Source organism: Typha angustifolia, chromosome 7 (assembly GCF_048772165.1).
Source record: "Typha angustifolia cultivar Huaian chromosome 7, ASM4877216v1, whole genome shotgun sequence".
Classification (NCBI taxonomy): domain Eukaryota; kingdom Viridiplantae; phylum Streptophyta; class Magnoliopsida; order Poales; family Typhaceae; genus Typha; species Typha angustifolia.
Window position 1 is genome coordinate 11,698,851 of NC_133245.1, and position 24,556 is coordinate 11,723,406.

A 24,556-nucleotide genomic window follows, 5' to 3' on the forward strand; every position below is an offset into this window, starting at 1 on the left:
ATATTAATCTGATTTTTTTTTATCCTTATCCCAATTATTATAATTAAATACCATCTTATCGTATATTTTTATTTCAAAGCTTATCTTTATTTTAACAATCAACCATCCAACAAAATTGGAATAAGAATTTCCTTTATATCCGAACAAGTCTTCATTTTTTTTGTTAAGTCCAATTTTTCCTTATCTAACAACCAAATGAACCTATAAAATGTAATATAAAAATTAGTTTTAGTTTATGGGTCCCTTGAAATATACTTCCAAGGATTAAAATGGACTCACGTGCAACATCTTGATTAACAATTTAAAACGATGTACCGCACTATATAATAATTAATCAATGCATAATAATATAGCGCATATCAAGGAATCTCAAACACATAAAATTTTAAGTGAGAAAAAAACTTAAGGCCAAGTTTAAAAAACAATGAAACCTATCTAAAACCAATTTATCAATTTCAACATAGATTTACAAATTGTTCATCAATTCTCATTGACTATATATATAAAGTTTTGCCGCTAAAACTAGTTTTTGACCAAACTAGCACTCTTTTTTATTCTTTTTATTGAAATAAATTATATGTTAAATTTATTACTAAATAAGATCTAATTTACTGTAGCGCTAATAAAAATGCTAAACTGAATCAGTTTAGCATTTTTATTCAGAGGTGATTTTTTCCTTAACTTAACTGTTGAAATATTAAGTTAAAAGAATTATATATATATAATATTAAACTAATTAGTATTTTAAGACAAGATAAAAATGATGAATTAATTAATATTTTTGCTTAGAGATAAAATACCGATTAGTTCAGTATTTTTATTAGGGTTACAATAAATTAGACCCTATTTAATAATAAATTTAAAGAACAATCTATTTTGATAAAAATAAATTAAAACATGAGGTCAAAAAACTCTGACCGAACCGGGGTTAATTGTTCTAAAAAACGTCGTGTTCAAATAGTTCCAACCATTTTTGCCTCGAATTTCAGATTATTTTAATAACCCTCGAGACAGGACGCTTTGAAGATGGGATCTCAAGATACGGTGAAGATGCAAAAAAATAAAATAAAATACTGTCACTCTTCTTTATTGTGAAGTACAAACCGCAGACCCTTCAAAAAAAAAAAAACAAAAAAAGAGTACAAACCGCATAGCGGACAAACTGGAGATTGGAAATAGGTAGCCCAAGTAGCTTGTTTGGCTTCAAAGCAATAAAGAATTATTCCACTAGATTTTTAAGGCCACTGGTGAAGTAGTTCTCAAAGCACTCCATCTGATGCTTTGGAAGAGCCAATTCGATCTCAATTCCTCCATCTCCTCTGCTCTCCGCCATGGAGATTGCACCAGTCTCTGAGATGGAGACCACCTCAACCTTCGCCGGTCTTCCCCATCCGAAATCAACATCATAGACTCTAAACTTTGGCGATCCGGCAGCACTCATGGGTAGCTTAGAGGCAATGGATTTAGCCTTCTCAAGCCACCTCTCTGCTCCTTGCAATCCATCACTCAACCCTTCTATAGCTCTACCGACTGCCTCTGCTGCACTAAAGATCCCATCCTCCTCCTCCTCCTCCTCAAACGTCTTAGCAACGTCTAGCTCGACAAAGCAAGGCCCAACGCAATTACCAAAATACACCTCCGGGAGAGGAGGTTTTATCCGTTTCCTAAAATCAACGGGGAAGATGAAATGGACGACTTTTTTATTCTTGACTCCTCTCGCCTGGCAAAACCCTATCCATGCGTACGCAAACGCTACTACGATGGTCGAGCAATGGAACGAAGCCTTCTTCTCCTCGGCCTTGGCCATGACTAACTTCTTAAGACTTCTTATGTGATCTTGGGTTAGAGTGAAGGAAGAGAGAACGACCTCGGAAGAAGCCGCGTAGTTCGAAGACTTCGCAAACTCGCAATCGTCCATGCTCAGCAAGTCATTAAAGAAAATCGAGTACAACCCATTGGGATCGGAGACCAAGGACCTATCGATCAGCGGCGGCGACGCGATACTTTGGTGGATCCTGAGGCGGCACGCCGATGACCATGAGCTCATGAAGCTCATGGAGGTCGTGCCGTCGCACGCCGCGTGGTGCACCGAGATCCCGATGGCTATCCCACGATCCGGGAATAACGTGGCCTGGATAGCCACCAAATGGTGCAACTAATCGGACTTGGTTAACCGAGGCACCAACCGTTTCAACCTCGAGATTTCTCGTGCAAGGCCCGTGGAGAGCTCGGGGAAGTCGTCGTCGTCGTCGCACTCCGCTACGGTGAAATTGATCGCATCGCCGTCGACGTAGACTATGTCAAAGTTCTCGGCATCGGCGGAGCGGCGGCGAAGATTTCCGGCGAGGGGGTAGAAGGATTGGAGAGTGGCGGAGAGAGAAGATTTGAGGGTTGGGAGGAAGGAGTCGATGAAATGGGCAGTTGGATAAGGGAAGGAGTAGAAGAAGAGGCGTTCCACTGGGGGAGAATTTAACCACATCACGTCAAAGAAGGTGAGGGGGAGAGAGGTTGGAGGTATGGATCCTTGTGGTGGAGAGACTAGGGAAATCTCTAAGATTCTAACCGATGGAAGAGAGGAGTAGGACGCCATTGGAGAAATCTCTAATGGAGGAAGGCTAAGTATATAGCAAGGCAGCAAGTTTGTATATATATATATATTACCATTCACAAGCCCAAATGCTACATATATATGAGGTGGGAAAAAAGATCAAAACCCTTCCTTGATAATAAAGCCTCTTAACTCTCTCTTAACACAAAGTCATCTAGATTTCACTAAATTTTTTAGCTAATAGGCCTAGCAAGTTTATATATATATAACCATTCACAAGCCCAAATATCAAAACCAATGTGGTGCTACTTTAACCAACGCACCGCTAAATTAAAGCCAAATTAAATTACTAACACCTAATTAATTTGCCTATCATAAATTATTTGGAGGTGGACAGTACCCTTCCAACTTTTTAAAGTTGGTGGTACAAAGTTAATTTATTTGGACGGTATCCTCTCAACTTCATGTCCGATAATGTTGCAACAATATTAGATGTCATTCGAATAAAGGAGCTATCAACACTAAGATATCGTAATTACTGACATTAGAGGTTTGAATATTTTAATCAGTAGGTTGAACAATACGTGACTAACTCTTTTAGCTAGACTTTTTGGGCTAATCGGGCTTAAATATTTCTTCACATCTCGACCCACCAATCACTCGAGCCAAATCGGGTTCGGATTACGTTAAAATATTCTAGCCTATTACTGCCCACTAGCCTATTAGATACTTAGCTTGGATTGGAAATAATGAGTCTAACACAATAGGTTAAATTTAAAAAAATATTATATTTCATTGAGCTGAATTTAATGGGCTTATATGAAAATATTTTAGTTATCTTTCATGGAAACATACTTATATATTGTTATATAGTTTACTAAATATCTAATATGGGATTAAAAAAATTATAGAAATATGTATGTATTATGAGTTGGGCCATAGATGAGACTAGTTGATCGAACTTTCAGGCTGGGCAGACAAAGGTTTAGCCCATACCGCCCATTACCATCTCGGGCTTGGGCTTAAATTAGGCGCGAGCTGGGCTTAGCCCAATTAAAATCGGGGCAAGTTTGGGCCGAGTTTGGGCAGGTCAGGCCTAATAATCAAGTCTATTTCTAAGACAAAATTAATCTAAATGGCTGTGGCAACTACACTATGGCTACACTTTATGTACTCAAATGCCATCACGTGGAATAAGCTAATTTTAAAAGAACTATTTTAATATTTTATATTAGAAGAAGAGAACTAATATTGGTATAAGCAATTAATATTTAACTATATATCACAAAGGCTGAATAGCTTCAAGTCCTTAGCGGAGGAAAAAAATTGAGCGGTCCACTTGGGGCGATTCTAGAACCTTTGCCCCTTCTTCCCATCGCTATTCCACCTAATCCTTCAAACTTACCTCGGATGGGTAGGGAAGTAAATACCCTATTGAAAGTTAATACTGGAGTTAATACTGGAGTTAATACTATTCCCATCAAGAAGCCCCTTGCTGGGGTAAAGAGGCATCTAGTCTTACAAAGAATACAAGGTGCGTCCTCGGTTAGGGACGCTATGGATCCAGAGAGAGTTAAACAAAGTCGAGAAGAATGACGGTTTAGCCTCATCGGTAAGTTTCTCGGATGGCCGCCTCCCTTGGCTTATCTCATTTAGGAAATTGCTAGGCACCGGAAACCATCTAGAACCCTTTAGGTGATAGACATGGCCTTTGGATTTTTTTACCTTTGAATTCTCTTTTGAAGGTGATATGATAAATGTGTTAACCGGTGGCCCTTGAACCTTTAGAGGTATGGTTCTTAACCTGATTCCTTGGCGGCCTAATTTTTAGTCGCTCACCAAGGAAATTCTCTCAGCTCTTGTGTGGGTTTAACTAGTTGGTCTACCAGGGGAGTACTAGCTTGAGGACCTCCTCTTGGAGGTGGCCTCGGATTTAATCCAGCTTTTAAAAATTGATGGGTATACCCTAGATCGATCTCGTGGCTGGTTTGCTAGGGTTTGTGGTAGAGATCGATCTAACAAAGCCCCTAAATCAAACAACTCTTGTCAGACTGTTGGGAGAGCAAAAGCAACAAGCAATTGCTTATGAAAACCTCCCGACAGTTTGCTTCCGGTGTGGCAGAGTTGGCCACAGATTGACTATTTGCCCAGATATGATTGCCTCCATGGAAGCTTCGCCTGCCCAAGTAAAGGTTACTGATCTCTTTTCAGAGGCAATGGTAAGTAAGCAGGGTGCCCAATCTTTGGCCTACACTGGATTCTATAGTTTTTGGTCCTCGAATTTGTGTCCAAAAGACGAGCCGACGAGGTTGCCGCTAGGATGGCACTAGCGCTAGTACAACTAGTGGTGACCCGACAGCGCAGGCCTCCTTATCGGTGGCCAAGAGGGCGGACATGGGTGTAGGTGAGCACGGTAAGGTTACCAAGAGCTATGGTAAGCCTAACACAACCTCTAGTAAGGTTACTGAAAACCTGGGTAAAGGGGTGAGTACCCTTACCGAGGAAGAGCTATTTATTGCTCTGCCTAGGGCTAAGCAAAAGTGGTTAATTGGGTGAAAAAGATGGAGAGGGACACGTGGTAGAAAAGTAAAGGCTACTAGCAAGCCTCGAGCCGTGAACCAGCTTGACCCCTTGAGATATAGGGTGGCCTCTTTGATCTCGCCTATGGCAACGGCCATGTCTCTCCCAACGCTTACCGCAAGTCTAGGCACAAGTCATCTGATAGGCTCTAATACTAATTTGATGAGCTTTGATACCACTTGTTAAGATCTGGAACCAAAGATAGGCTACGCTAAGATTCCTTTAAGATCTGAATGTATTATAATAATTAGTCCGTACAATCGTGGTAAACTATTCTTCAGATATTCTTCGGTAGTCAGAAAATTATAAAACTAATTGGGTTAAATTCATAACTTCCTGATCTACAAATTTTGTATTTATGTCCTTTGCATATTCGAACTACAACTAGGACGAAAATATGAAATAACGTGGGTGATGGTGGTGGTAACGGGTAGAGTTGATATTAGGGTTATGGATGGATATAGAGATGAGGGTGGATTGTGGAAGTGAATAAGGGAAGAAGACGAAGGGAACAAAGTGGTCGAGATCCTAAAGCTCGACAGTCGAGGAAGATTAGAAGCGAGGAGAAACCTTGTCAACGGTTGATATGGAAGAATGGTGAAAAGGGAGGAGGGAGAATATTAGAGAGAAGATAGAATGCAAGAAATTAATAATCCAATAGCATAATGAAGTTAGCTGCCATCCACATATTTATAGAGGTTAGTCAACAAGTCCTAAAACAATATGAAACCCTAATTCTAGAGGATTCTTGTCGATCGCGTTCGAACGCGCCCGAGCGTGTTTGAACGCACTTAAAAAGCACCATCTCAAGATGTGCGAATGCGTTACAGGCGTTCGAACGCGGGCGTTCAAACTCGCCCGACCGTGTTCGAACGCACAATATGCGTTCTTCGTATTTGCGAACCTAATGCAGGCATGCACAAGGGCGTTCGAACATGACCTACATGAATTTTATTTTAATAAAAATAAATACCTAATGCAATAAGAAAAGATCATAACTAAGTGTATCAGCCCACCACGCTTTCCCCACCTTGACCTCAAGGTGAAAAGTCGGGGAAATACTCCAAGATATCAGTTTTCAATTCTCATGTCGCCTCATCAGATAGCTTGCTAAGCCACTTAACTAGAATCTCCATCTCCAATCTAGTACCATGTCGTCGTCGGCGTCTAGCAAATACTCGAATTGGCTTTACGATCTCTATCTCCTCCAATAGCTCCGGTAGAACTGATCCAACGACCTCGTGATCTCTAATCCGCTCCCTCAGCAATGAAACATGGAAGATAGGATGCACTCTCGACCCTTCCGGTAGCTCCAAACGATATGCAACTAGACCAATACGCTCCAACACCCGAAACAGACCAAAGTACCGATGTGCTAACTTTTGGTTACGCATCGGATGTAAGGTCACCTGTCGATATGGTTGCACTCTCACAAACACCCAACTGTCGATGTCGAACTCTTGCTTCCTATGACTACGATCATAAACTTGCTTCATGCGATTTTGAGCAAGTTTAAGATGAGCACGCAACATCCTCAATGTAGCATCTCTATTGATCAACGCTAAGTCCGTCCGGTCTGCAGATTTCACTAGATCATAAGCGTGTAACGTTGGAGCCGTGCACCCATACACCACCTCAAATGGAGTCATATCAATACTGCTATAGCAGGTGGTGTTATAAGACCACTCCGCCCACGGTAAGAACTCCAACCATCGCCTCGGCATCTCTCCCACAAAGCACCTCAAATATTGCTCAGTGCTTCAATTGACCACCTCGGTTTGGTTATCCGTCTGTGGATGGTAGGCCGAACTGAAATTCAATCGAATCCCCTATAATTTAAAAAACTCTGTCTAAAAGTCGTTCATAAATACACGATCACGATTCGAGACAATCATGCGTGGCATGCCATGTAACCGAGCAACATCTCTAACAAAATTTTCATCTATCGACTTGGCTGAAAACGGATGTGACAATATCGAAAAGTGCGCATACTTACTCAATCTATAAACCACCACAAAGATAACAGAATAACCACATACCAACGGAAGACCCTCTATGAAGTCCCTAGAAATGTCCTCTCAAACACTGTCCGATATAGGTAAAGGCTGTAGTAATCTGGCCAGTTTCAATGTGGTTGCTTTAGCCTTTTGACAGACTTCGCAAATCCCACCTCAATCCTGGCCATGTGCAACTCTGAGATATCCTCATATAAGTTTTCAAGACACCCTTATGAGATATGGTACAATGAGTCTTACTCGGACTATCCCTAAAGGCTTATACGGCTCGAACTAATACTTATCTTAAACTAACTCTAAAAACTTATAAGAGTTAAACAAATACTTGCCTTAGAGGTTTACATGACTTAATTGGATTTGTTTTAAGGGCTTACATAAGCATGAATCAATTAAAAGATAAATAGACTCGACTCAACTTGACTCGATTTAACCCACGTGGTTAGATTGTAACACCGTCCACCCTCTTTTCAATAAATTGTCTCTTATTAAACCCTATTATTACAAATCAATCAAATTAAGGCTCTGACTATGGCGTCGGATATTTACCATTCTGCTATGTTCTGACCTATCTCCACTATTTTATTTTTAACTTTTTATACTGACCTCCGATTTAGATAAAACTAGAGCTGTTGTAACTCTAATTCACAGGATTATCTAAATTTTCATAATTTTCCTACGTTCGAATTAGTCCAGATCTAGTTCGTAACAGATGGGTAATTTATCTTGTATCTTTTTTAATCAAGTTAAATCAGTGGATCATCTATTCTTGAGATGTAGATTTGGAAGGTAGTTGCTAAGGCAAATGAAGAGGATTTTGGGTATAAAGGTGCATAAACATGTCAAAGATTGGTTTCGGCTAAATCTCGTTCGGAGAACGATAAGAAAAAATGGTGGTATATATAGCTAGTACTTTTCTATGGAGCTTATGGGTAGAAAGAAATAATTGGATATTTAATAGTTGCATTCAAACTTATGAAGCCTTTACCCTTAAGGTGACTACCTCATTTCTCTGTTGGGCAGGAATCCAGAAAGAGGAAGCTGTGAAGAAAGTTCAGTTTTTAACTCAGGAAGCTAAGGTGATCATGGACATGAAAGAGGATTGATGGGGTGCTGCTGCAGCATTCTATATTGTCTTCTCTTGTTATGTAGTTATTTCTGTGATGTACTTGCGAACTTTGATAACTTACTTTCTAGAGAATTATGTGATAGGTTTGTAGTTGTTTGAAGGAGTGGTGATACCATCTGTGATGGGATAGAAATTTAGGACCTTGTGTGGTCCATCTACTGGTTTTGTTATTTCTGAATATTTTTTGTTGTAATAATCTAGAGAGGAGGTTACTATGTTTTTAAGTTTCTAATGAAACAAGAGTTGCAGCCTGTTTGTTAAAAAAAAATATATATTATGGTGCTGAAGGTTTGAGAAACATAGTCCATGAATGAGATTGGTTAAGACTTGTACTAAAAAATTATGTGAAAATTCGGGTTAACCTCAATGTGACCACCAGGTATTGGATAGATAAGTTACTTTGATTGATGAGGTGTGGACAAAACATATTAGAAGTTAATTTGGATTACTTTTTAAGTATTAATATATATATATAGACACACGTATGGAGTACCGGTTGACAGAGCTAATGCTGACTTAAAAAATACTAATGTGAGACTAAAGCATACTACTATAAGGTTTCATTTCTCAGTTTAAATTTCATTAATGTGCAAGCTCTTACTTTGAGTTGGAGTACTTCCATATCAATTGTAATAACTTCATTTCTAATATTCTTTTTGCTACCAACCAACCTAACTCTGGTAGACTTGGTATTTCCTCAGCAAGTCATTGAATCGACTCTAATTCTACATAATTATAGTGAAAAAAATTATTTAATAGTTGATGATGGTTTGACTCAATGATTTTGCTTACTTGATGACTCGTAGTGTGGTTGGCTTAAAGGAACAGTTCGGCAGCACTGATAGCTTATAGTAATATCTCAAGCGTTTAATTCAGAGCAATAGTTCAAAGGTGCAAATAACCTAGTATATTGCTTAAAACTTGATGAGATATTAATACCTTTATATCTAGGAAGGGTTAGCTCCATATTTAGCCTTCAGTCTCTTGAATAAAAAAAAATATATTCTTTCAGCTGTGACGTGGTCGTAATTTTTATTTCGATATTATGTAGCTCTATTATTCTTGGCTTTACTGCTCCTCTATCAGTAAGTCTTTTTGCTTGGTTACTCTTCTTTTTCTATAATTTACGGGCTTTTCTACCTTTTGTCTTTATTGATCTCCCATCCTTAAATTACATACTAGCATTTTCATAACAAGGCTTCCCTTGCAAGTTTTAGGTGGGAACTTCTTTGTTATAAACTTGCTTGTTTATACTACTACCTCTTTATGATTTATCTTTATTTTAAAATAACACTAATTAAATATTTCCACGATGATAGTTTTTTTTTAGAATTCTAATGCATGGGACACAAAAGAATAATCATTATCAGTGTCAAGTTAAGCTATCCTAATGCAATAAAAAAAAGACTCTAACTAAATGTATTAGAGTCCTAAATTTGGTGCACATCTATCAGAGCCCTATATCGAAAGCTCCAGCTGATGCGCACTCATCAAGTCCTAGATCTATAGTGCCAGCTCAACGTGAGACTATTTTGATCACTTTTCCTCGATTCTAATTATACTTCTAATTAAACCTTGGATAAATTATAAATTACCCTAATGTTTTGCATAAAATCAAACTACCTCCTAACTTTATCTATATTACTTTTCCTCCTGTGATTTAGACTAAGTAAAACTATTAACTTTTTCATCCAAACTTAATTAGAAAGTACAAATTAAAATAAAAATTATTAGAGGAAATTTGTTCCACCATAATGAATATCACAATATAATAGTTGTTCTTCTCCTTTCAATAAATTTACTCACCATATCATTTTCTTCAAATTTAAAAATTCTAATTATCTTGAACATATAGGTAGAAGATATATATTTACTCAAACAGTGGATTATTAATAGTAATTTATATTTTCTCTATTAAGTTTAGAGAAATTATTAACGATTTCACAATTAGTTTGAACCACTGAGGGCAAATTAATACATTACCGAAACATCTCACATGCGACAATGTATCAATTATCATCTTTTCGTAAACAAATTACACCTTGAAATGGCTAAGGGCAGATCCTGTGAGTCCATTGCTAAAGTAGTACTCTATGTAGTCCTTCACTCGAAATTCCCTGTATAGTGAAGGATTTTCGTCAGATAACAACTCTTTGATGGGGCCATAAAGCTTCTGTTCATCTGAACTCAGATTAAGAAACATAGCCACAGAAATCCTAGGTCCATTTGGGAGGGCCAAAACCCGATGCTCAACGCTCTTGAATTTGTCATTGCTCACGAGCTGCAAATGAATCATTAAGACTATGATCATGATGCAGTTTGCTGTAATGAAGTACTTCAGGAATATTTAAATGAGTTAATTTAGAAAAGCTCTGCTGTATTTTATTCAAAACGAGGGAAGGTAAAGAGCCATTAATGCTCAATAATAAGCGTTACTTTTACTACATGGAAACTAGATGTCTTTCAGAACTTCAAAAGCAGTTACCTACATAGTACATAGTGGCAGAGCTAGGAATTCTCGCTTGGTTAGAGAACAGCGAATTCTATATTTTATATTCCATTAGTTTCATCAATAATTTTAAACTGGAAAAATTTCTGTTAAAATACATTTTAACCGTCTAAGGTTTACCTCCTTATGGTTTTATTTATATCAGTTTACCCTCTCGGAGCGTAGACTAAAATGAAAGTGTGAAATTATTATTATTTTTCATTATATTTGATTAAATTATATATCAAATTTAAAAATATTTATTAGTAAGTTGTAAAATATTATATAAATTTTTTTAACGCATCTAAAATAATATATTGAATAGATATATATTTTTATTATATATTTGTCATTTGAAATTTGATCTGTATTATTTAATATGCGTTGAATAGTTATTGAATTCTCTACGGTTTACTCTCTAATGAATATCTTTAAATTCAACATTTAATTTAATCAAATATGATCAAAAAAATAAAAAAATTTAATTTGCATATAGCAAATAAAACTATAACAATAAAATGAATTTAGCATTGCAATATCTATAATATCCTGACAGTCATCGATGGAAACATTAGTTAATGAAACCGAGAGAGGGACGAGTACCTGAAGGAAATCGCCAATGTTTACCACCAAAGCTCCATGAAGAGGGGAAACATCCACCCAACAGCCGTGGTGAAGGACTTGGAGGCCACCAAGCCCATCTTGGAAAAGAATGGTGAGGAAAGCTGGGTCCGTATGACTAGTTGTGCCAAGAGTTAGCTTTGGCTCAGGGCATGGAGGGTAATAATGGGCGATCAAGGTGTGGTTCTTGCCACAATTCATGCCTCTTAGGTAGTCCGGCCTTAACCCAAGGGCCTCTGATAGCAATTCGCATATTGTTTCTCCAACTCCAAGAATATGTTTCCTGTACTCCATAGTTGACTCTCTGCAATACGGTTATTATGAATAAATATCTAATAATTAGGCATAAGACCCTCTTAGATGAAGCTAATATATATATATATATACACCATTTCTTTTTTTTGTGGCGAGGGAGGGTGTGTGTCAGAAAGCTATAGGTCAATTATTGTACTATTACAGTGGCCGATCTGCTTTATTAGTTGGACAAAAAAAAATATTTTAGTTAAGTAGGAATCCAAGGTATTTAAGTTTTCTTATTTTGGATGGGAGCAAATAATAAAGTTATTAGTTGATGTGGACTACATCTAGTTATAGATTATTTTTTTTCTTAAAAAAATAGATGGAGGGCAATTGCCGTCCTTCGTCCTCTCCCGGATCCGCCCCTGCCGTTGGCTCTTTTGTCGAACTTTTAATTATCTTAATGAGTCATAACCTATTAAATTAGCTTAACTATAGGCTTTAGCCCATTGTGAAAGATTTACTTGGGATAGTTACCATGTTGTAGTCTTTTAATTATCTAAGATTTAAGCGGTCTAAGCAATTTAAAACGACTTGTTTTGTTTGAGACTAAGTTTCAAACTTGATTAATTAATTTTATTTTTTAGTCTTAATTATTTTAAGAATAAATTTAATTAAATACAAATAAAATAAAGTAAAAATTTAGTTACTTGACCTCTCCGAAGCAGAGTGGTCCCTAAATCGAAACCAAACAATAAAAAGAATCAGGAAACAAAGAAGTGGAGCAATTAATGTCCAAATTCTGACGTCCTTTGTTACAGTAGTTATAGCAATTGGATTTGATAAGATGAGCAAAGATAAGGGAAAGTAAGATCGGGTTAAAACTATTTATTTACCTGAGGACCACCGGTATGTCATCTGGATCAAGCGATCCGTCGAAGATGAAGCCAACCGTATCCCTCCAGTTTGCAGCTTTGGATTGGTAGAGATCGAAGTTACTAGCATACCTCACCTTCTTTTGAGGATCACGGGTATAAATCTTTGCCTTCTCTTCGGCGCCTTGTTCATGGAAACTCCTAGTTGCTTCTATCATCTCATCCAGAACAGCGGTCGGAACTCCATGGCCGACCAACTGGAAGAACCCCCACGTTGCCGAGGCCTCGCGGATCTCCGCGACCACCGCCTCGCGGCGAAGGTCATCGTGGATGATGTCTTTGAGGTCGATGATTGGAATTTTGATGCTAGAAGGGTTGTCGCCATGATCCGAGGATTTTGGTAGGTCTTCGTGTGAATGGAGAAAGATTCTTGGTATCTTGGTGATGCCGGAGTCGACGAGGCCTTTGACGCCGGCTTTGGTGTCGTCGAATTGCTTTACTTCTTGCTTTCGATCATATCCTGCGGTTACTGCTTCTGGCATCTCGAATCCAACTCAATAGTGAGGTAGTTGACTTCAAATGGGGAATTCCTTGGAACAACTCAGGAGTTGGTATTTAATAGTTCCTACCGCAGTAGTGGGTTCTCATCACCCCGTGAGTGGATATAAAAATTCGGCAAATACTTCATTACTCTCAATTTCAATTCTAAACTGACCTCTACAATAATAGCCTATTTTTTTAACCCCTATTAATTTTAACGCCAGGAGAAAAATAGCCTATTAGTCCTTTGGGAAGATTATGAGTGCCTTAACTCTCAGTTGCTTGTTACTTTCCACTCTTTTATTTTACAAATAACCCAAGCAACACCAAAAAAAAAAAAAAAAAAAAAATCAAAATATCACAATCCACAATAGATAAAAATAACTGTGCAAGAGCTTCAATCTATTTAACTTAGTTATAATAATAAAATTAATTAATTAATTAAAAGTAATCCACGCTAACTCCTCTGTGAACTCATAATTATTTATTATTTTGAAAATATTTCTACTAAAAGTTAGTAAGCATAAATCCAGCAAGTATGCACATTTACAATCTAAAAATAATATAAAAAATTATGTATAACCATATATAAATACTAACCATGATCATAATAATGCATCATTATCGTATACTTATCATATCTATAACTATAACTCATATGCATTAGTAACAATAAACATGATATGCATAATTTAAAAACTTCAACTTCTCTATCTTAGGAGCTCAGGCATAGCTATAATCATAAATAGCAACCTCATATCAAGGAATACACATCGAGAAAATAGTCATCTAATGATAGAATATTTACATTCATCAAAACAAACAGCATGACTAATACTTCATTATCGTAGTCTAAGAACCTCAATTGTAAGGCACCCAAGTCCAAGTTGTGCTAGGTTGCACCTTGTGCAACCCACCTCACCCTCCCTCCTCTCTCTCGATGGAAGACCAACCAAGAGACAAGAAGGAGGTGGCTGCCAGTGAACACTGCCATTGGTTGCCGAGGTCAGCATGCTCACTAGCACCCACAAGCTGAGGAAGGCACATGAGGTGATAATTCAGTTAGAGATAGAGCATGGAATCCATCTCGATGGAAAGAGCTCAATAGCGGGGGAGAAGGAGTCTCTGATAGTCCATGTTGATGAGAAAACCCTTCCCCTCAACTAGTATAGTTCACACTAAGTGGAGAATGATTGGCTGAGATGGCTAGTGGCGGTTGGTCCCATCTCCACAGTAGCCATGGAGATGACTTGTTTAGCAAACTCAGCCATAAGAGGACCAAAGAACAACCTTGGAAGGTTCCTTTTGCAAGATGAGTACTTTTAACCAAACAAGGAAAGGAGATTGAGATGGTGATAGCTGGATTTATCTCAAAAATTAGCAGGAAAGACCACTTCCTATGGCCTCCCAGAAAGGTGAGGAGAGCTTAGGATGGGCAACAAATGTGAGAGCTTCACTAGGCGGTCCTCGGACTAGCATGACATCGGTAAGGTCGTCAATTAGCCAGCAGCTCTGAGAGAGAGAGAGAGAGAGAGAGAGAGAGAGAGAGAGAGAGAGAGAGAGAGAGAGAGAGAGAGAGAGAGAGAGAGAGGACTCGGTATGTTATTAAAATGAAATTAAATAAAGAGGGAAATAGAGGACTCATCCACGATGCAGATTAAGGGGGTGTTAAGCTCTAATAGTACTCTAACGCAGCAATAGGAAAAAAAGGAAGGGGGTTGTGCGATAAGGGAAGGAGGAAAAGAAAAAGAAGTAGAAAATGGGGTAGGATAAACCAACATATGTGTTTGCTATTTTATCTTCCTGTGGGATGTTACAGTAAAATGTAACGTAGTTTTACCTTGAATTAAGCTACACCACAGCCCAAGTAGCCGTCTCAGTTGGTTTGGGCCTTTGGCCCAACTTGGTGGGCTAGTATTAGGGTCTTTGGTTTGATTGCAGCCCAACCCATTTCTTTGGGCATTGGGCTGCCCCAAAGGGATTAGTTGCTCTCTTTTTTATCTTAATTTAATTTAGTCTTTTTATTTAGTTAATCATGTCAAGTTAAGCCCCAAAATATTAATCATTAGTAGAGAATAGCTTTGTTAGTTATAGTATTTGTCATAAATCAATATTAATAAATGAGACTATGGTTTGAGAGTACCTCTACTAATTGCTCATAATCGAGAATTAGTTTTAATTAGAGATTGGTAATCATGTTCAACATGTTGTAATATTCAATAAATTAAGTTAATCAAATATTATTTTTAAATTTGTATGAATTGGACAATAATTAGTGGAGTGATAAATTTGATGATAATTATATTAAGTACTCCTAATAATATATCAGACCGTCATTATTACTATATCAATTTTACCTAAACGATAAATGTAAGAGTTCTCAAATAGGCCTACCCAAAACTGTAGTGACTATTCGAGAATTAAAATGAGTTTTAGTCAAATTCTATGTTTATGCTTCTATTACTTTCATTATTATAGTAGATCCATAACCATAAACGGATAATCCCATAGCATAGGAGAAGCTACTTAATTAGGAAGCAGCGCTAGGTAAGTGAATTCTCCATAGATTAGGAGTAGTGTAATATTAAAGTGATATTTTATTTTATAATTTCATCAAATTAATATCATGCATGTGTAGATATTTATTTATTAGTTACTATAATTATGTTTATTTACTATGTCATAATTATGCATGAAATATTAGGTGCATTCCTAGGGTATAGTAACTACGATATGCATGTCATATGATTGATGATGTTAATCACTACACTACTTGCATATATCACCATATAACTAAATCCAGTCTCGGTAGTGCCCTTTTACTCTCTTAGCCTACGATAACCTATATTTATATCGGCCATAGCTTGAGGTCATTAGGTAGGTTAGGAAGGGACTATCAGACATCACATATGTCGGTAGATCAAGCATAAACACTACTAAGTATGGAGACTTGACTTGTTTTCACCTCCAACAAAGTTTTTGGTGCTTTTGAAAAATTTCTTAAAAAAATTTCATAAATAAGGTCATCATATTAGGATTAATTATAAGATCATCATCACTATCCTTACTAGTTTTACCACTTTAAGATAGCTTGTTTGCTCCCCAAAGATTAATGCTGTCATAGTTTAATAAATCAAACCAAGATATATGCAAGTATTACTAAGGTCAATAGATGGAATTGCTTATTTTGGTTGGTTCGGCAAGATCTGTTTCCTTGAGTCCATAAATCTATGTTATTCCTTGTTAAGAAATTTAAAATGTTCACCATGAAAACTAAAAATATGACGGGGGACTCAAAATGAGAGAACTTTGAAAAAGGAAATTGTTACGAACCATATTTGGAACGGTTTGGACGTAAGACAATTATGAAACTTTTATGGTGATAGCCTCTTGAGTTAGGGTTTTAATAGTTTCACGTGAATCAAAAGACTAGGTGAAAAGATATAATTGAAATACTAGACGAAGGTTATAATTGGATAGATTTATAAATATTCGATGTTGTGGCGATCGTTAGAGGACAAATGGCTAAGGGTGATGGTGGACAACCATAAGGTAGGGTAGCTCATGGAGAAATATGGTGGCTAAGGTTTAGAATCTTGGAAGGGTTCTACGGTTAAGATCTACTCCAATAATGAGAAGGATGGTCTAACTGCTATAATAAAATAATAAATGAGATAATAATAATTAGCTAAACTCAATAATTTCTCAATGCTTGAATGCTTAAAAAAAAGAACCCAATCACTTAAAAAAAAAAGAACCCAATTACTTTATATATAGAGGTAAAGTACAATGAGTTCTATTTAGACTTACCCTAAATGTTTATGCAACTCAAATTAGGATTTATCTTAAAAGCTTACATAATTTAATTAGACTTATTATAGAGGCTTACATGACTTAATTCGACTTGATTTAAGGGATTTTAAAGAGCTAAGTATAAATCAATTAAAAGATAAATAGATTTGATCCATCAAGCCTAATATACTTATAATGTGATTTGACCTGACCCGATTTGCATTAATCCATCATGCTTCCAGCGACTTTGTCTTTAAGGTGTCCATAGTTGTCTCCCAATCTTTCAGCGCTCTCAAACTACATGTCCTCAATCTTCATAGAAAACTAGGGTTCTATTATAGGGCTCACTTGTTCGAGCTATAATTTGCCCTAGTCACAAATGGATTAAGCTAAATCCTAGCCGTAGGCAATTCAATCTATAGTATTAGTGCATGTGATTTAGGCCATTGTTCTAGTGTGGGTGGTCCAAGGAAGGTGCTAGTGGCTTGGATCGAAAGTGTTTAGATTGGAAAACTAGGGTTTTGACCTTTATTTTCCATCTCAGGGGAAGATGGCTCGAGAACCATCGCTGGCGGTTGCTCCGTCGTCATGGCTATAGTGAGATTAATCTACGGGGGCAATGGGAGCTCAATGCTGCAAGAGGAGGAGGAGTTGTGGCGGTTTGAACTCCACCTCCTTCATAGGTGGATTCCTCTAGCAACGCGTGGGTTAAATTGCCTTCAAGGCTTAGATCATCTTGTCGATCCTCTCGAAGCTCTCTTTCGATAACTTAATCAATGCCTTTGCTCACATGGGTAATTCATCACCGATGGTTGCTAGTGGTGGTGGCTGTGCCGAAGAAACTCCCATAGGAACTGAGATGAGTTTTTAGTTATCTATGGTTGCTCCCTTCTCATTAGTCTTTCTCAATCTCATTTTAACCATCAGTTGAGGAATAGTTGCTTTGATACCAATGTTATGAACTAGATCTAGAACAATCTAGGCATAAGAAAATTATGAAATTTTTATGGTGGTAGCTCGTGAGTTAGAGTTTTAATGACTTTGGTTTTACATGAATCGAAGGTTAGACTGAAAGGATATAATCTAAATATTGGAGGAAGATCAAAATTGGATAGATTTTTACATATCTGATGTTACGGTGGTTATCGGAGTGCGAAAGACGTCCAAGAATGATGGTGAATGGACGTAAGGTAAGTTAACTCGTAGAGAAAGGTGGTGGCTAAGGTTTGAAAACTTGAAAAAGTTCTATATGCAAGATCTACTCCTATAAATTTAAAGATGATATAATGGCTATTATAAAATGGTAAATGTAATAATAAAAAATTAGCTAAACTCAATAATTTCTCAATAGTTGGATGCTTAAACAAAAGAGCCCAACATCTCTATATTAAAGATGTGGTATAATGAGTCCTACTACGACTACCCCTAAAGGATTACATGACTTGAATTAGAATTTATCTTAAAATCTTATATGACTAAATTAGATTTACCTTAAAGGCTTACATAACTTAATTGGACTTACCTTAGAGGTCTACATGACTTAATAAGACTTGTCTTAAGGGCTTACATAAGGAATAAGCATAAATTAACTAAAAAATAAATAGACTCGATCTATCAAATCTAATGTCCTCATAATGTGATCTTACTAGATCTGGTTTGCATCAAAATTTCTTTAAGTGGACCAAAACCTTCTACTTTGACTTATACTATCAAATTTGGTAAGAAGATTCAGTGCTACAAGTGTCAAGAATATAAACATGTGTCAAGAAAGTGCTCAAATTGGAAGCCTACTAGAAAGAATCTGAACTCCATTAGAAAATCATGTTGCTTTTACTACATTGTTATCCACTAATAGGTCTTGTGAATTTGTTTCAAATGAGCATAGGGATAACAAGGATGATGATGAGGGCATCGGTATTGATATTCAAAGGACCTATGATATGTTCCCCTGAGTCATAAAATGGCATGAAGATGATAGACAAGCTTAAAATTATCAATGAGGAATATATGTACTATTACGAACTTGATCTAGATGTAAGAAAATTGTGAGATTTTTGTGAGTGATACCTTCACAAGTCTAATGGGTTTTATTTCACATGAATCCAAGATCGAGGTGCAAAGTTATAAATAAAATCATTAATGAAGGTAGAATCTAGATAGATTGGTAAACATCTAATATTACAGCGCTCGTGGGAGAGCATTGGACGAACAAGGGTGGTGATGGATGGCTATAAAGTAGGGTGGCTCATGGAGGCCTTATTTCACAGGGCAACGCTTCACGATCTGCATCGATCAAAGTAGTTTGCCATATTTCCTTAGGCAGCGCATACATACACCAACCCAGCAAAGATGGGTGTCCAAGCTACTTGGATACGACTATGAGTTAGTGTACAAAAGGTGGACCGAAAATAGCATCGCTAATACTTTATCATGGCGTTCGAATCCAGCCGAGTTTGTAGTAATTTCGGCGCCAATTTTTCCATTTTTCTAGCAGCTATGGGAGGCCTACAAAAAGGATCCTAACACCATGAGGAAGATGGACGACCTTGCTATAGATCCCAGCAGAATGCAAGGAGTTTTGGTGAAGGATGGACTCATAGTGGACCATGGTAAGATGGTCGATCTAGCTGATCGCCGCTTACACATAGAGTTGGTGCGCCACTTCTATGACACCCCTATGGCTGGACATAAAGGGGTATTGTGCATCTTTAAATGGCTGAACCAGAGTTGCACATGGGCTAGAATGAAGAAGGATGCGCAAGCCTACGTCTGGGCTTGTGAGGTGTGTTAAAAAGCGAAGACCGAATCAGCTAAATCTTCCAGCTTGCTTCAACCGCTCCCGATTCCTGAGTAGGTTTGGGAGGACGTCGTGATGGACTTCATTGATGGTTTACCTAAGCATAGAGGTCATTCGGTGATCATGGTGGTTGTGGATTGCCTTAGCAAGTATGCACCTAAGGATAGAGGTCATCTGATTTTTCATGTCTCGAGCCTTAAGGCTCGAGTTCTTCATACCAAGCCAATTGAAGTTGTTCCACCCGAGCCAATTAGGACTGATCCGAGTGAGTATGAAGCCGAATTGAGTGCCTTTATTCTAGCTCATATCCTAGCCAGACGATGCACTCGAGTTTAGGACAGGTGTGTGATTGAAATTTTGGTGGAGTAGCGCTGACACACCGTGAATGAAGCGAGTCTGACTTCATGGACTGTTATCTAGATTTGACACCTTGAGGATAAGGTGAACGAAAGTGTGGTGGAGTGATATGACTTGATTGGATTGGATCTACTTACGGTATTGGTTTGATTAGGATGAGCCTATTTTTTACTTTGAGGGGGGGGGGGTGGGGGCGTTCGAATGCCAGGGACCTGTGTTTGAACGCACCATTTGAATGCCTACATGTGTTCATAAAAAAATAGAGAACGAAAATTGCGCATTCAAACGGCCTTGAGCCCGTTCAAATGCCTACACTCGTTCACAAAGACAAAAAACAGAATTTGCTTGATCGGGTGTGTTCGAATGCACCGCGGTGAGAATGGTTGGCTTTTTATGGATTTATTTTGGTTGTTTGGGTCAAAAGGCTGAGTTTCAATAAATATGTGAAGGAAACCCTAATTGGAGTTTATGTGATAATTACATCTGCATTGCTGCCGTAATCTCCCTCCTTCTTGCTCTAGCCGTCGACGCCCTCTCCCACCTCCTTCCTTCTATCGCCCAAGTCCTTGGACGGCCTCCTCTAACTCCTAATCCCCCTCTTCTGCAATTGCTTCTCCCCCTTCACTCTAAAAGAGAAGTTCTCCTAACATCTATCTAGCCATTGAAGGGCTAACAAGCTAGAGATTATCTGACATTTGGTCACTGTTTGGCCTATATCTCAAGATCTAGCCATCCAATAATGTGATTCGGACCACACCGAGTCATCTCAAGCATGAATACAACCTATGTGGATCTATTCTTATTTTATTTTAGTTATTTTCTTCAGAAAAATAAGGATTCTATATGTTGTGTTTGAATGCGAGGGGGTCACGTTTGAACGCCCTGTTCGAACACAAGGGATCACGTTCAAACGCCCTGTTTGAATGCCTACATACATTCACATCGGCAGAGAATGTGAAATCTACGTTCAAACGCGATCGGTGAGAATTCATTGTTTCTAGGGTTATTACTTGTTATTTTTGGCTTGTTTGGTTAGTCTCTTGAGGTGCGGATGGCAACTAAAAACATTATGATGAATGAATATTGAGTTCTATCCCCTTTTCTTGCCTCTCTACCCTATGAATCCAGAACCACTATGAATCAAATCAAGCCGGTTCATAACATTCATCTTGCCCAAATCATTAAATAGGAATCATTCTTTGTAATAATTCTATGCAAAATAAAATATTACAGTAGAAAATGAGAACCCAAATAAATAAGTTCAATCTATTTTGTTTAGATTTAAATAAATTAAAATCCCAAATTGTGATAACTCTCTACAAATGACATGGATGAAATCCCAAAATAAATACAGTGATGAATTTAATAAACTAAACAATTGTACAAATAGATTAAGACCCCAAAATCTATAACAAAAGATTGAGAACTTAAAGATCCTACTCTCTTACCAATTGGTAGATAATTTTCTTTTCTGGATTGGAGACTTACATGTCAATATGGTATATAGGATGTTGATCCACACAACTCTTTAGATGGAAGTGTTCATCTCTACGTCTTGGATCTCCACGCACTAGGGATTGCTGAGTTTTCTCTCACTCACTTACTAAATGAGATATTTACTAATAGGATGTGGACTCTCTATTTACAGGTGAGGGAGGGATCAGATCTTTTTATCATCACAACTTTTATCTTTATCTTATCCTACCCATCACGGATACATAAAAAACAACCAAATAGGAATATCTCCAATAGATTAGGAGACTCAAATCGATCAGGTTCAACTAACATGAGATAGTGGTCGACTTAATGGGGATAAGTGGATTAGTTAGCAATTATCTCTAACAAATATATGCATATGAGTTTCTCAAATAAATCCCATTTGATGTTGGACACATGGCAAAATAACATCTACATCCAACAAGGGAGAGAGAGAGAGAGAGAGAGAGAGAGAAAATAAAAAATAAAAAATTCACTTGAGGTTGTTGGAGGTCGAGATCGTCGACTCTTCATTCGAGCATGTTGCTGTAGAAGTTGATGTCACTCAGGATCTACTTAGGCACCAATGGATTAGGTTGGAGAGTAGAGAATGAGAGAGAAAAAAGAAAGAGAGAGAGAGAGAGAGAGAGAGAGAGAGAAGGGCTGGGAGGATCAGAGACATTAATAATTCATGTCCCGAGTTGGATATGAGTCCATCCACACCCTTATTATGTGAGATCGGCTAATACAACTGAACCTAGTCAAAACCAGTCAATAGACTAGTTTCATCTTGTGATCAAAATCGGCCAAAATTAAGTTCCTACTGTCTACGGCTTTTTGTTCACAACCCAATGGGCTTTTTTTTTTAACAAAAAATATATTATAGATTAACTTCTATAACTACAAAAAGCTCTATTAGAATCGGAGACCAAAAGTTGTAGAAGATCATAAGAAAACCCCCCATCCAGGTACAACCATAACCTTTGGTTCTACCATAATAAGTAAGCTAATCAGCAGCATGATTAGTCTCTCTAAAAGCATGAACAACTTTATAATTTTGATAATTGCAAGTGAGAAAATTAATATCAGCCACTATATCAGCCAAAGACCAAGCTGGCTTAGTGACACCATTAAGAATATCAACCAAAAGCTTGGAACCAGACTCAATGATGATATTTTGATTATATTTATCTTTCATGAAAAAAAGTGCCTCCCTAATTGCAATTGCCTCTACTATTAGCACTGATTTGTAGCTTCCTCAATGAGACCTTGCATAGATAGGAGCACAATTAGCTTGTCGAACCATAAATCTTGCTCCTCCAACCTCATTTGAGCTCTCAAATGAGACATCTATATTAACCTTCCACCAATAAGGGGGCAGAGGTTCCCGTCAAGAGTTCTGAGGATGCAAGTTTCATTGGTTCGACAAAGCGTGTCCAATGTAATCATTTGTTAATGGAATTAGGTGAGAGATAACCTGTTCTAAATTTTCCTGTTCACTTGTGAAGGCAACTCGATCTCTATATTTCCAGATCTGCCATAGAGTGGTTTCGATCAAAGCCCTAACCCAAGCTTTATTCCTGGCAGACAGACCCTCACCCTCTTTGAGCTAGTCCCTCTCAACCCAATTGTCCCAATGGAGTAGCCGACTTGGGATACGGAGAGCTATTTGGTATTTAAATGTAACCGTATTAATAGCTTTTAATTAGGAAAAGGATAAATATACCGCCAAGATAAGTTTTTAAAAAGATAAAAGGAGTCGTTTAATTTCTTGTATTTAAAAATATATGTTTAGTAAGAGATGCATATTTTTTGTAGATGTTATATCTAAAGAAATAAATGACTTATTTAGTTAATTGTATTTCATAACATTGTATTTGTTAACAAATATTTGATTAGTTATATGTATAATGACATATTTAAAATATAAGTGTTTAAGTAAAGAAGAAGAAAAGAGACGAGAGGAAGGATAGTTAAGTTTGATGATGAAAATTAGATGAGAGAAGAGAGATGTGTGCGAGTAGGATTGGGATGATGGGATGGGATACTTTCATTAGTATGTTGGGGCAGGTATTGTAGTATTTATGTTTTGAAAACAGGAATGAACGTATCGAATATATGTGCATATGCATAGCTCTGTATTACAGATTTTTAGCATGAGTATACGACAATTGTTAGTTTATATAACACCTTAATAGTCTAAATTTTTTGTCTCTTTTGCCTTGCCTTCCACAAGCATCTCTAGAACCGGTCAACTAGTAACTAAAAAAAAAAGAGACAAAATCTTGATCCAGCAACTAGGTTTGACAGTGAATTAAATGATATGAATTTGGTGCGGAAAATAGTAGGCATGAGCTCATTGTAGCAGCACGAGTTGGGCTCATCAGAGATGATTCTATTTTGATATCTTTGACTTATTAGCGAAATGTTTGCTGAAAAATATTATGGTGTTGTTTAGTGTGGTTTAGGATGAACATGTCACTGTGCAGGAGGCTAGGTCGAATATAGTGACTTGGAATTTGAATTATCGCAGAATGCGATCTAAAACGTGATTGAGAAGGAAGAACAGATGAAAAATTTTGTATCTCAGAATCGTGCTTTAGGGACTAATAGAACCGATAGAATTACTCGGCAGTTTGAGAATAATGGGACCTTTACCTTGAAGTCCTTATATAGAAAATACCTATAAAAGTCAGAGCCGTAATTTGATTGATTTGTAATAATAGGGTGTTAATCAGAGATAATTTACTGAAAAGAGGGTGGACGGTATTACGATCCAACCTCGTGGGTTAAATCGAGTCAAGTTGAGTCGAGTCTATTTATCTTTTAATTGATTCATGCTTATGTAAATCCTTAAAGCAAGTTCAATTAAATCATGTATGCCTCTAAGGCAAGTCCTAGTTGAAGTCTTATAAGCATTTAGAGTTAGTCTAAGGTAAATACTAGTTCGAGCCGTATAAGTTTTTAGGGGTAGTTCCAATAAGACTCATTGTACCCTATCTCTATATATGGAGGGGCAAGACTTCTTTGTTAAGCATCCAAGCATTGAAAATTAATTGAGCTTATGTAACGCCCCCGCTTGGCACGGGCACGTGCATGTCCAC

General features: G+C 37.4%; 2 protein-coding genes across 2 annotated transcripts; both read right to left on the minus strand.

The window, feature by feature from the left end:
• Positions 1 to 1,219: 1,219 nt before the first annotated feature.
• LOC140762558 (anthocyanidin 3-O-glucoside 6''-O-acyltransferase-like) lies at positions 1,220 to 2,590 on the minus strand. Its single transcript, XM_073100434.1, has 2 exons — positions 2,183 to 2,590; positions 1,220 to 2,131 (listed from the first exon to the last, which is right to left on the minus strand). Exons 1-2 carry the CDS (start codon positions 2,588 to 2,590, stop codon positions 1,220 to 1,222), a joined length of 1,320 nt encoding a protein of 439 aa, XP_072956535.1.
• Positions 2,591 to 10,216: 7,626 nt separating this feature from the next.
• On the minus strand, positions 10,217 to 13,122 carry LOC140762184 (1-aminocyclopropane-1-carboxylate oxidase homolog 12-like). Its single transcript, XM_073099815.1, has 3 exons — positions 12,512 to 13,122; positions 11,361 to 11,682; positions 10,217 to 10,550 (listed from the first exon to the last, which is right to left on the minus strand). The coding sequence occupies exons 1-3, from the start codon at positions 13,030 to 13,032 to the stop codon at positions 10,305 to 10,307; spliced, it is 1,089 nt and encodes a 362-aa protein (XP_072955916.1). The 5' UTR covers positions 13,033 to 13,122; the 3' UTR covers positions 10,217 to 10,304.
• Positions 13,123 to 24,556: the final 11,434 nt, after the last annotated feature.

Coding starts and splice junctions, on each gene's coding strand:
- LOC140762558 (XM_073100434.1), bottom strand. CDS start 2,590: ATGGCGTCCTACTCCTCTCTTCCATCGGTTAGAATCTTAGAGATTTCC. Junction 2,132..2,182: donor TCTCGAGGTTGAAACGGTTG/GTGCCTCGGTTA, acceptor GTGGCTATCCAG/GCCACGTTATTCCCGGATCG.
- LOC140762184 (XM_073099815.1), bottom strand. CDS start 13,032: ATGCCAGAAGCAGTAACCGCAGGATATGATCGAAAGCAAGAAGTAAAG. Junction 11,683..12,511: donor GACATACCGGTGGTCCTCAG/GTAAATAAATAG, acceptor ACCGTATTGCAG/AGAGTCAACTATGGAGTACA. Junction 10,551..11,360: donor ACATTGGCGATTTCCTTCAG/GTACTCGTCCCT, acceptor ATTCATTTGCAG/CTCGTGAGCAATGACAAATT.